General features: G+C 42.6%; 1 protein-coding gene across 1 annotated transcript in view; it reads right to left on the reverse strand.

The window, feature by feature from the left end:
- Dchs2 (dachsous cadherin-related 2) overlaps positions 1 to 13603 on the reverse strand; it is a 223668-nt gene that overhangs the window by 16106 nt on the left and 193959 nt on the right. Inside the window, exons 14-16 of the mRNA XM_040752593.1 lie at positions 12216 to 12329; positions 4457 to 4668; positions 2299 to 2450 (exon numbers count right to left, since the gene is read on the reverse strand). Coding sequence (XP_040608527.1) covers positions 2299 to 2450; positions 4457 to 4668; positions 12216 to 12329 — 478 coding nt within the window. The remainder of the gene's footprint in view (positions 1 to 2298; positions 2451 to 4456; positions 4669 to 12215; positions 12330 to 13603) is intronic.

The following is a 13603-nucleotide window of genomic DNA, read 5'->3' on the forward strand; positions in this document are numbered from 1 at the left end:
CAGTGCATAAAACATGGAAAGAGATTAACCCTGGTACTGTAGGGCAGTATTGCATGGAACTTAGAAACAAAATAAAACAGTATATATAGGGTTCCGTAAGTTGTAGGTATTCAGTGAGAATCACAAAACACATTCACATTCATACACTGGGAATATATTTGCATAAACACTAGGTGAGCTCAATTCCTGTAGGGGAAAACGACCTAGTCTATCCTATCATGAATAAGGAGCAACTACTATAATACATGTGCAAGGATTTTGGAAAAAACTCATGAAAACAACACTATTACAATGAAAACCAAACATAAATGTAAACAAGAAATACAAACTTCCTATTAGGCTGTCCTGCTGGCTCTCTGGAGACAAACAATACTAACAGCTTCTCTGAGAAGTGTTGTAAGTAGAAGAGTGCTCCTTTTCTGGGATGGTCACGCTGCATAAACACTGGGATGTCCCATGTTATTCCCTGCACTTGCTTGAGGTGGGAAAGCACAGGGAATGCTTCGGTGATCTGTACTGCTCTTGACTTGCTGTCTGTATATACATGCTTCTGGTTTCAGTAATGCACTTAGCAGCCTAGCTCCTTTACACACACACACACACACACACACACACACACACACACACACTCACACCCTCCAAAATGAAAACATGGCCAGCCACCTTGGACAACCCTCCTCTGCATCGGACTGCACACACATCGGTCTCTGGATTATATTTGTCTTCCCCTACAACAATCTAACTTAGCCAGTATCTACACAAATACATTACTAACACACTAATTCAATGGTTTTGGGAGCATTGCATCATAGGGTACAACTGTGTCTTCAGTAAGCTTTTAGGGGGAATCTCCTATTGTTCACCTTATGCCTGTGCACGACTGGGTGTGCATATGAGTCAAGTCAGATGTGCCATGGGAATGGGAATGCACAGTACAAAAATATTATGTGATCTAATTTATCAATCGAACCTTAGAGCTGCCCTCACTAAGCCCACACACCTCTTTCTCTTAAACCCCGCAAAAGGAAGATTCAACAATAGTCAGGGCCCTTGAGATCTTCCTTCAGGTGGCCGCTTCTCCCCTGCAGTGCATATTAACCTTTAGCTTTTTAATTAATTTATTTATTCATTTCATGTGCATTGGCATTTTGCCTATATGTATGTCTGTGTGAGGGTCTTGGATCCTGGAGTTACAGACAGTTGTGAGGTGTGATGTGGTTGCTGGGAATTGAACCCAGGTCCCCTGGAAGAGCAATCAGGGCTCTTAGTCACTGAGCCCTCTCTCCAGCCCCTAATTTTTAATTACATTTTTATTTGTGTGGATATCTTTCCTGTGTGTGTGTCCGTGCACCATCTGCATGCCCACTGCTCTCTCAGAGGCTGTGAGAGGGTACGGGGCAGCACCACCCCCCAGCACCAGCCACAAACTAGAGTCACAGCTGGTTGTGAGCTTTCATATGAGGGCTGGGAATGGAACCCAGGTTCTCTAAAGAGCAGCCTGTTCTCTCAGCCACTGAGCCATCCCCTCAGCTGCACTCTGACCTTTTCTGCTGCTGTGCTTTAAAGAAGCTCTCCTTGGTACCTTTGCTCCCATGTCCGCTCATATTTCAGTTCATTGAATAAGAGGCTCTAGATCCCTGTCCTGTCACTGACCTGCTTTTTAGAAATCAGTTTCTGAGTGTTCTGTTTCCAGAGCTGGGATTCTTTGGGGGAATATCCATCTGTGGGCATTTTTGGTTCCTTAGTTCTTTGCTTTATTGAATAAGATTCTGTAGGAGTCTTTATGTGAGGCTGAACTTTACTAACTCCATCTCCTGAAGTCACTGAGCAAGCTCACAGCCCAGTTACTCTTTTTGAAGGCTGACATCCCTCAGATGCTAGGCCACAATCTTTAATGTTAATGTCAGCTTTTAATAAGGTCATTCTGCTAGACCAAGTCCCACAACAAGGACCCTGATGACAAGGCTGTGCTTTTCACACACACAAGATGAATTACAAAAAGGAATGCTATTCAGTCCTACTCTTTGTGCAAAGAGTAACACAAGTCTTTGCAGGGGCATTTCCACTCAGTGGGCACGTCACCAACACTGTCCTTCGAAACTCTCCCCCTTGGTTCTTAAAAGGCTACATCAAATTTCAGATCTAGCCCAGTCACCTTCTCAAAACAGTGAATATTTTCTAAGACTATTTGAATGTACCTGAAGGTCGATTGTAGGGTGAGAGGCAAAAGCAGAGTTTATCAAACCATTGGTCAGGAAGAAGCAATGGAAGTGTTCTCTAATGAGAAACCGAACACACCTGTAGGAATCGGTGGACTCATAATCCAGGAGAGAATCTGTTGTTATTACCCCGCTCAGCGAGTCAATCTGGAAGGCTTCTGCTTGGTTGCCAGACACAATGGAATACTCAATCAGGCCGTTCAAGCCATCATCCAAGTCAGTAGCAAACACCTGTGAGAAATCAACCTTCCCATTGGAAAAGATTCAACCTGTGATGTGAGCCAAGCCTGCTTCTCAGAGAGGTGCATTGGGAAAGAATACAGATTATCAAATGCATTTAAGAAACAATGCTTAGACCAGAGGTTCTCAGCCTTCCTAATGCTGCAGAGCCTTTACTACAGATCCTCATGCTTAGCGATTCCCCAACCACAAAATTGTTTTTGATGATGTAAGCCTCATTACTGCAATTTGCTACTGTTATGAATTATAATGTAAATAGCTATGTTTTCTGACAGTCTTAGGCAACCCCTATGAAAGGATCATTCAACCCCCTGCATGGGGTCAGGACCCACAGGTTGAGAAACGCTGGCTTCGAGTCATACCAACATACAGCTGACACTTGAATTTGACTTTAATGAGCTGGATAATGGGACAGAAAATGTTCTCACATCCATCTAAAACATTTCCAAATGTCACTCACATGTTTCAAGCTGCAACTTTGTGCAACTGGCAGGTTTACTGAAAACTTCTAATATGCTTGAATGGAAGCTTTGTAGTTCTGCCATGGATTCATGCTGGCACCAGAAAGAGGAAAAGGATGTATAGGAAACTCCGAACACAGAATGCAATTCTTCACTTGATGTTTCTTCTTTACTTTCCATTTTTGCATGTGTATGTAGATTCACACATGTGTGTATGGAGAGCAGAAGTTGACATTAGGTGCCTTCTTTTATTTACTTAGGCAGAATCTCTCCCTACCCTGGAGTTCACTGAGTCAATTAGTCTAGTTAGCCAGCTAACCAGGCTGCCCCATGAATGCCCTGTCTCCCTCTTCTAAAGATGAAGCAGGCTGTCACACGTATCTGCTTTGCCATGCTGTGGGAATTTGATCTCCAGCTCTCATACATGCACAGAAGTGATTTATCTAATGATCCCTCATTTGCCTCTATTATTGATTGGAGCATTTATTGTCTATAAAATAGGCCAGTAGGTGACATTTTACATTATAGTGAAATTTTAACTCAACGGGAACTTTGAAAAGTGAGTCAAACCCTTGATATACAGTTAATAAATTATTTTCCTGATTGTTTATTTGATGAGTTTTCAAAGTAGCATTAAGGATAGAACAAAGTGTCTGTATCATTTCCCATGGAGATATATCACAGGGTTGTCTATGCCGAATTTCAATCAGTAATCCAGTTGTATCACTGGAGTCAAGACTTTTAACATGAACTGTTTTAATTCATGCTTACTATATCCGCTGTGGCTCTGCCTCAGCTCACATCCCTTGTCATCTCCTGAGCTCCTATACTGATTCCCTGGCTTTGTTCCTAGTCACTTCTCAGCTCATTCTTCAAACTTCTGCCCAAGTTCTCCGAGGGTGCTGAGGACCATGCGGAATACACTGGACCTCATCAGGAGGACATTCCAACCCACTCTGTGGTATAGAAAGGCCACAGCAGCCTTGAGATCACCAGGATGAGGAACTGGTTTCCAAGTAGGGACAAATAAAGTCACATGTCCCCTGAGGTTGTATAGTTAAACTTCTCCAGGTGGGTATTAGCACTCTAGTGTGCTGACAATACAGCTTCACCAGGGTAAGCTCACCAGAATGTGTGTCAGACCAACGGTGCCTGGGCAAACACATGAAGAATAGGAGTGTCTCTGGGAGCTGTAGCCTGCACCATCGCCATCAAGAGAATGAGCTCTGCTTCACCTCTGTTTTCACCTGGGATTCAAGACACTTTTGTAACCTACAAAGTCTTCCTTAGTGCTCAGGGAGTCCCTAGAGAAGCAGGAGGCTGGGAACTAAGCAGTGGATCAGTGAGGAAAAGTTAACAAAGATAGTTAAGATTTCCTGCAGTCTAAGAATTCATCCAACCTGCACATTGAACATATCCTGGAGACTGATAAAACTGGATTACATCTTGGCATCAGGTCATAGATACTCTGCCATACATCGATTGATATCACACACACACACACACACACACACACACACACACACTTTCTGTTACCTGTGTGACATGAGCATTGTAGAGTTGACCTTCAGAGACTGACGCCCTGTACACACTTTGTGAGAAGCGTGGAGAATTATCATTCATATCCTGGATGGAAACTGCTACTTTGGTGAAGGCTCTATGCCCATTGCTCTCCGCAAAAATGATGAGCTGTACTTCGCTCCTGACTTCAAAATCAAGGGATTTAGGCTCTTCTATGATGAGTTGCCCTAGATTTATTCCCAAGGTGGAAACATTAAAGAGAAATGATGATGTTATTCTGAAGTGTCACAGAACAGCACCAACTCATATGTTCTGACCAGGACCATTATGGAAAAAGTTGGATCCCTAAGGATATTTTCAGCTTTCCAACATTGATAGGCAAATGTCTATAACTTGGGAGCTTTCTCTTCAATCATCCTTTTCTCTTCATTTTTAACCTACCTCAGTGACTGCAAAGTCTACATTTTAAACATTTATTTGAAAAATACCCATCCATCGTTCATTGGGGGAAGGCGTGCTTCTCTGTGCATGAGAAGGCCAAAGGACAACTTGCGGAAGTAGGTTCTTGCCTTTAGCCCTGCTGAGGCATGTGTGGCTTCTCTTATTCCTGCTGTCTTCCCATGCCCTCCAGGCTACCTGGCCCACAAACCTCCAGCAGCATGACTGTCTCCACCACCCTTCTCACAGTAGGGCTGTTAGGATCACAGATGTGTGATTACACTGCATTTGATGTTTTCTTTCTTTCTTTCTTGTTTTTTTTTTTACAAAAGTTTTGTGAATTGAACCTGGAGTTAGACAGGCTTGCGCAGCTCATGCTTGTACCCCCTGAGCTGTCTCCCGGCTCTCGAACATTTCCATAAATCCACTTCCATCTCCATTGTTGCTGTTTTCCAGGAAACTGTTAGCATTTCCCTGCTTGGTTCCCACATTCGCCACTTAACTGATCTCCCCAAGGATCCGGTCTCCATTCTGAACGGATGAGAAAGCTGTCCTTCCCCTGCATGGAACCTGTCAGTGGATTTCCACAGCGTGACAAAGGTGAGTGCCTTTCATTTACAGGGACATGCTGGCTCAGGTCTGCCTGCCTCAGTCTTGCTGGTCATTTCCCCTTCCCTGTCTCTGGTGAGTTTGCACCCATCTTCAGCCGTCTGTGTTTGGGCAGCTGCATCTTCTCTGTTTAGCTGCTGCTTCAGTCTGGTTACTTTTCCTTGGTTGTGGACTGCACTGTGAACACTGCTCTCTGGGACATCATGTCCTTGTGCCTAGCTCATGGACCACTATTCAGTACACTTGTACCCTCATAGGAAATACAGAACCAGGTTGCAGAAGGGAACCTTGGGGGATCATGCCATGGCTCAAGCTTCTTGCCCAAATCAAGAAATTTCTTTGTGTGATTTCTACTGTGTGTGTCTGTTGTAGGATAGCATGCTAATAATGAGTGTCCAAAAAAGAACCATGAAGAAGGCTAGAAATGGGTATTTCCAGGCACATGAAGGCACAAGCATTGCTATTCTCAAGGAATCTAGATTCTATATTAAGAACTTTACTTCCACACTTAGCAACCTTTAAAAAAGTTTATTATACATTTATGTGTCTGTATGTGTTATGGACATGAGTGGAACATCCACAAAAGATACAAGAGATTGTTGGGTCTCCTGGAGCTGGAGTTACAGGCAGTTATAAGATGCCCAGAATGGGTGTTCTAACTCCAGGCCTCTAAAGGAGCAGCAAATGCTCCTAATTCCTGAGCCATCTCTCCGTCCTTCTACTACTTCACTTAAAATGAAAGAAATTCATGGTCATTTTTTTTTGGTTTTACGAGACAGGGTTTCTCTGTTTTGGAGGCTGTCGGTCCAGCCTGGCCTCGAACTCACAGAGATCCGCCTGCCTCTGCCTCCCGAGTGCGGGGATTAAAGGCGTGCGCTGCCACCGCCCGGCTCATGGTCATTTTTGACACCAGATTTGATGTATGACTTTCACAACCCACATCTGCTCGGGACCAGTCTCTTCTGACAGTATTTAGGGTGGCTCTCACTTGGGACAGCTGCAGAGCTGTTGAGATGCATTTTGTGACTGGCAGTGAAAATGGCAAGTTTTCTGTGGTGTAAGGACAGAAGCCTGAGATGGAGGTAGGGCCCCAAACCTCCCCAGACCACACCATCACCAACGAGAAAGTAGAAAGGCGACACCAAGCTGTTCCTGCTGTGTGGGAGAATATGTGCTGCCTGTGGTGCAGATCAGAGTGGAGTTTAAATACAAGAGTTGTTGAGCCTTGGATAACTGCATTTGGAATGGTTCTACAGTCCTAATGCCTTTTGCTTAGTATTCATTCCGGGCATGATAACTGGGACACACTTGTGAAAGTCACGAGATGACTCCAGGCCGGCACACATACTAAGTCCACATTTTGCCTTGCATCACACATGTGAATTTTACTCAGAAACAACAAAGTAGTAGCCAGGAGGGATGTGCAAGCTCTACGACACTGTGCCTGACGCCTGGCCAGAAAGCTGTCTGCTTCGCTATGCCAAGAAGGCTTACAGACGCCATCTTGAAATTTCTGCACATACATCATGTTGTCAGTGGTATAACAACTTGAGAAAAGCCGTGGTGATAATGTCCAATGTATGTACATCTATAGCATTTATCCAAGTTGCAAAATACACATCAAAATGAGATTAAGATTCTTCAAATGGTACTGGCTTGGTAATATAATGAGGTCACTCCAGCCAGTCACACACTGTGGGCACGCATCTGTGCAAATCCAAAGCAGAATGGGACAAATATTTATGTTATTCCCTAGCCTTAAACTCCACTCTGCTGCAACTGTGCCTGGGAAACACTAATAGCTTGATCGCTTTGTTTCATGTCAGTCTACCAAATAATGCCCTGAGTGGGACCATCTGTTATTTACATGACCAACCTTGGTCAAATTCTCAAATCCCTGTGGCCTCAGAATATAATGGGTGTTTTTAATTCAAAGCGACTTGAGATTTAAATACAAAAGTAAACTTTTCATCTGGAACTATGGATTAGAAATTCATCCCATTTTTATCCTTGAGGAAAGTGACTGTATATTTAGTGATCAATTTTACTGATTGTTCATCATTCATATTTGCTTTCCATTTTATAATTCAAACATTCAGAAAATCTATGTTAACTACTTTGGGGCACTTTTAATGATAATGTGTCACAAGTTACATGAAAGATGCATTTTATACCATAATTCTAGTTTTGAAAATCATGTCTTGAGCAGCAATATGGTATATTACACATTCAAATGACACCTGGTGAGACACAAGTGTGCATAATTTGTGTTACACATGCATGGGCATGTCCTTGTGCATGCATCAGAATGTACTGGGAGATGCAATGAGTCCTCAGAGGACAGACCAGGGAGGCAGGCACTGACAGCCGGCGTGAGTTCCAAGACATTCTGTCTCTCCTAATTGTGCAGAGTATAGACTACAAGGTGAGGGAAACATACAGGAGATTATACAAACTACTCGGAAATCTAACAGACAGCAGGAAACCCAATTCTGTATATACTCCAGAGGAGTGGACAACGTTAAAAAACAAAACCAAATACATGGAGAGTTGTTTCTGAACCTCGGTGGTAGCTGAAAAGGGAGTGAAAAATCTGTTCTGAGATTTCCTTAGCTTAAATGTGAATTTATAGTGGCCACGGGACTACCCTGGCAGGAGAGGAGACAGTCCCAGAGACACGATTGATGCCAGACTCTGGATGTCAGTCTATTGAAGGAATGCACCCCAAAGAATCACTACCTCCCCCCAGAATGTCATATTGGGTGGGGGAGGAGGCTGAAGCCCTATGTCAGCCAGAGAAACCTGTCTCTCAGGAAGAGATGTCTCTCAGGTCTGACAACTGTCCAGACCTGAGTCAGGATAATTGCAAATCAAGGCTGATTGGTACAGTGTCCTGACAAGGACTGATTAATTACGTCTGTTACCAGCCTTCTGTTTAAAATGAAACCTCGGATGCAGTAGGGGTCCTAAAGCCCTTTATTTGCTCCTTTGCCCAGTGTAGCCACATTGACTCAGAAATCTGCTCTTGCTTTACACTAGTTCTATTATCTTTAATAGACATATTTGGGTGGGTGTCAGAGCAGTGCTAGCTGGGCCACTGGGGCCTACGACTTAACCTAATTTTTTACTATCATCTATAGTTTCATAGTTATGCATGCTAAGCATAATTAAATTTAGGGGTAGAGAGATAGTTTAGTAGAAGTTTAAACAAAGAATTCAGCGCCTCAAAACTTAGAATATAAGAACCAGAAAATTTCTGATCCCTAAACTCAAGGAAAGAAAAAAATGACATAAAAACATGAAAAGAGGGGTTGGAGAGATGGCTCAGAGGTTAAGAGCACTGGTTGCTCTTCCAGAGGTCCTGAGTTCAACTCCCAGCATCCACATGGTGGCTCACAACCACCTGTAATGAGATCTGGTGCCCTCTTCTGGCCTGTAGGTATACATGCAGTCAGAACACTGTATGCATAATAAATAAATAAATCTAAGAAATGAAACGAGGTGTGGGAGAGAGCCTCAGGGCTCAGCATTTGTCTAATGGGAGTTCCACAACAGATGCAAAGGAGTGACTTTCAGAAAGTGGTTGGCTTCATAGAGTAGCAATGGGAAGCTAGATAGCAGGGCGTTTTACCTTCAGAGACAAGCAATGAGGTTAGAATTATAAAGCTCGCAAAAATGCATGTCAAAAACAAAGACTGAGTATTTATTTTTAGACAACCCAAGTCTGAACTAACTAAAGGAATGTTAAATAAAAAAGACACTAGGGGGGAGAAAAGCCTGAAACTTTACATTTTAAAACACTTGCAATTTCAATGCTTTTGAGACTGCAGCAGGAGGACAATGACTTCGAGGCCAGTCTGTGCTACATAACAAGACTGACACAAAAGAGAGAGGCGGAGAGGAAGGGACAGGAGGTGAGGGTGTGGAGGTAGATGGAAGGAGTGAGTAATGGGGGAAAAAATAGAAGAGTGAGAAATAAAAGTGATAGAGAGGAGAAAGGGAAGAAATGGAAGGGGAGAGGGGCAAGGAGAGGGAGAAGAAAAACAGGATATTAATAAAAAGGCAGATAATTCTATTTTAAAAATGCATATTGTGCCAAATCTAGACACTTGAGTCTATGACCAACAAAAACATATGCTTTGAAAGAGAAGTATTTGGAGCTAGAAGAGCACGTCTCTTCTGTTATGGGAGTGAGGTGTTGTCTCATGTTATACTCCAATCACATATGTTAAAAACTGGATTAACTAATAAAGAGAAAGGATTAATTATACACTTCCCAACAAATCCAGGGAAAATACCATTTACAAATGTGTTGATTCCCTAGTGAATATCCAGGAAAGTGTCAGAATCTAGAAGCTTGCTCCATACAAAGTCAAACGACAAAGGTGAATTCCAAGTCCTTGTCAGTGCTGTCAAAGAATAAAAAACAAGACAGCACCATCACATTTTAGCAGGAAGTTGTATGAAGTTCTTAGGCTAACTGAAGCAAGAAGACAACAGGGTATGTGTCATTCATTGCTATCCCTCCTTGACAGAGGCAGTTTTAGGTGCTACAGTGTTATAATCAAGTCACAGAAGAGACCACAGCATGAGTCTATGATATTTCCATCAAGCTGAAAGATAAACATTAGGTAGAGATTCAAGCACAGTAGAGTAATACACACGAGACTCTAATGTGGTGCCTGGTACCAGCCTCAGGTTGCTGGCACCTGGGGTGAAAGAAGAGGACCCAACGATATGCATATGCTAATTTCCTTGATTTAGCAGCTCTACAGTGTATACGGATTTCTAGATGGCAATAAAGGAAAGAAGAAACAGGGAGTAATGGATAGAGGAGACTGACCAGAAAGGGAAGGAACCCAGGCCGGCTTCCTGATCCAGTAAGGGTTTTATTGTTGTTGATGATTGTTGTGTTTTTGTTTGTTTTGTTATGTTTTTGTTTGTTTGAGACAGGGTCTCTCTACAAAGGCCTGGCTGTCCTGGAACTCACTACATAAGACTAGTTTGCTCTCAAACTCACAGAGATCCACTTGCCCCTGCCTCCTGAGTGCTGGAATTAAAGGTGTGTGTGCCACACCTGGCCTCCTGTAAGGTATTATTTCTAGAGATAGATGACAAATGAATGGGCTTTTAAATATCCATTGTTTAAGAAGAAATGACATGCATTTTATCATCCCATCTTACACATATTTCAAAAATATTTAAGGTAAAGTTCAACATAGCTAATTGCTTAGTCACAAAATACATTTCCATGGGTAAACTCTGATCTAATGATAGAGTTCGTGTTTGTTTAATAAAGGAATCTAAGGCATCAGGAAGGCTACCCTTGGATTTCATAAGTGTGATACGGGAGAAGGGTCTGGATAGCCTGTGGAAATATGCAAACCTTACTATTCTTCTTTTTTCTCTAAATACATTTAATTCTAGTTCTTCTCAAAGACTCTCATACACTGGAACCACGAGGAATGGAAGGTATGGTGATGTTTGCTGCACTGTCCTCTGCTCCACCATGGATGAAGAGATGAGAATGAACAAAAACACTGATTAATGTTTGGGTAGACCAAAAGCCACAGCACCACAAGAGTGAGATGATTTTTACTCAGACAAAACCACTCTTATTTTATCAACACAGGCACATAACATAGATTAAATAAAGCATCTCGTCTTTACCATAATGCAGAAATTATTAGAAATATTCTGGTGGAGATTTGATAATGAGGCAATTCATACATCATTTTTTATGCCTGTGTAATTGGTTGGTGCTCACTTCATGCCGATTTTAACAAACACCCTATTTGTAAGTAATTTATTTAATATCACAAAGAAATTTCCCATGAGTCCTTGAGTTTCCTAGTTGAGATGAGTGGTGAATTAGAGACCCTTTAGTGAAAACTCCCCAAGGCCAGAGTGTGTGTTTATTTTTAAATCAAGCTCAGTATCTTGATCTTCCTAATTTATCTTCAACTTCCCAAACAGGTGCGAAAATTATAAATAAAAACCAATGCACCTCCAAAAACTCAAAAGGATGGACACAGTCTAATTTGGTAACATTAAGAACATAATTTCCAATGACTCTATACATATGAGCAAATACACAGTTTTGGGTTTTGCATAATTCTCATGGGCTGCCATAAGGCAATTCTTATTTACCTTAAAATTATTTATCTCTAACAACTTCCAACTTTTAATTTTTTAATTTATTATGTTCGTATGTATGCCACAAACTCAGCTCACACTCATCCTCTGTGATCCTCTCCTAGTCCCTTCAACCCTGCTGACCCCTTATCCCTAACAAGCCTCCCTCCTACTGTCATTAATTTTGTGAATCCCTGAATTTTTAATTAGCTTCTAATTGCACGGGCATAGGTGGAGGTTATTGACTGGAGGAGAGACTACACCACTATGGAATGACTCCCTCTCTCACAGTCCCCAGCTCCCTGTGCAGGGCTAAGGCATCATGAGCCCCTCCACTGTTCATGGTGGATGGCCGGCAGGCCCATCTTGTGCAGGTCTTGTGGAGGTGCCACAGCTGTTGAGAGCTCATAAATGCAACAGCAACACCATGTTTAGAAGGCAACATTTCAGCAGCCCTTCCCCATTCTTTGGCTCTCGTGTTCTTTCTGGACCCTCTTGCGTCCCGATTCTTTCATATTTTTCAGAATTACTTGTCAGTAATATCAGCAGAGTAAACAGAAGGTGAAGTCATCACATGGTAGAAAGGCATTACCTGAGGTGGAGCCCAGGGAAAACACTCCATCTTCATTCCCACTAAAAACAGAGTATTTAATGGGGTCTGTGAGAGATGCTGCAGTAGAAGCCTTTACAGTCACAACAGAAGTACCTGGAAAGTTAGGGTTAAAAATAAGACTGTTAGGAAATTTCAGGGAAGTGTGAGAGCAAACATTTCACCTATTCCTGTGACAGTCACCGTCTTCGTGAACCATGTCCCATTTGACTACTGCTACGCAGGGACAAGACAGAGAACTCCATCCTTGCCAGAGTTAGGAACTGGTAGAAGACAGACAATGAATATCCCATGTTTATTACTGGATGCAGGGACAAGATAGAGAGGCGACCTCCATCCTTGCAGTAGGTTACGAAGTGGCAGAAGACAATGAGTCATTAGATGATACATTATCAAAGTACATTTCAGATTGTGTGGACCCTCCTGGAAAGAGAGAAACTGGTCCCTGAAGGAAAGCATGCGTTTTTGGTGGAGAAGCAAATCCTCCTTTTAAAAGTGGGGGTGTAGTGAAGGAAAAGCAGTCACACAAGGACTTGGCAGGAAAGGATTCTGGAAGGACAGCAGTGAGGCTGTCTTGGTTTGTTGAATCAGTCCGTTGAAGAAGAGACATCAAAAGAAATCATCAGGGTACAGAAGGGGAGGATGTGATCGCACTTAATGTTGAGTTAAACGTGTTAAGAAATAGAGGGAAAGATTATGATAAGCTTTTAAAAAGACACTCATCTACTGTGTGGAGAACACAAAAAAGATTGATCTGAGACCTGTGAGCGAACACTTACAAATGAAGATGTAGAACTAAAGGACATGCTGTGTGGGTCACTGGGTCACACCACAGCTTCCACAACCAGATCTTTTGGGGTTCTGGGGGTTGTTTTGGGGGGCTTGGGGGGGTTTTGTTTTAATTTTTGTTTTGCGTGGAGGAGGTTGCAGGGGCAAAGGATGGAAGCTGGGACAGTCATTACAGCATCCAGGAGAGCCTATGTGGATGCCATGTGCAAGCGGTGATATCTTCATTTCCCGCAGCCTGAACTTTGTCGCTTTGTTCTCTGAGAGTAGACATAATTTCCACATAGAATCCCCTTAATACTTAATCCTCAAGTTGTATCTGTTTGTATAAATACCAAAGACCATGAGATGGTTTGTAAGATCAAAAGTTCAGTGAGAACTCACTTTGATAAGAGGCACAAATCCACAAATCCAGAAAAACTCAGATAGGATATATGAGTCTCCTTTTCGTGTACATGCCGCAGGAAGGGATGTTCTGGTAACCAAACAGGGTTTCACACATACAAGGCAAAGCATTCTGTGAACCCTGATCTACAACCCCAACTCCCTGACCTCATTTATCCTGAGACAGAGTATCACTAATC

The sequence above is a fragment of the Mesocricetus auratus genome, unplaced genomic scaffold, assembly GCF_017639785.1.
Source record: "Mesocricetus auratus isolate SY011 unplaced genomic scaffold, BCM_Maur_2.0 Super-Scaffold_100009, whole genome shotgun sequence".
Lineage (NCBI taxonomy): Eukaryota > Metazoa > Chordata > Mammalia > Rodentia > Cricetidae > Mesocricetus > Mesocricetus auratus.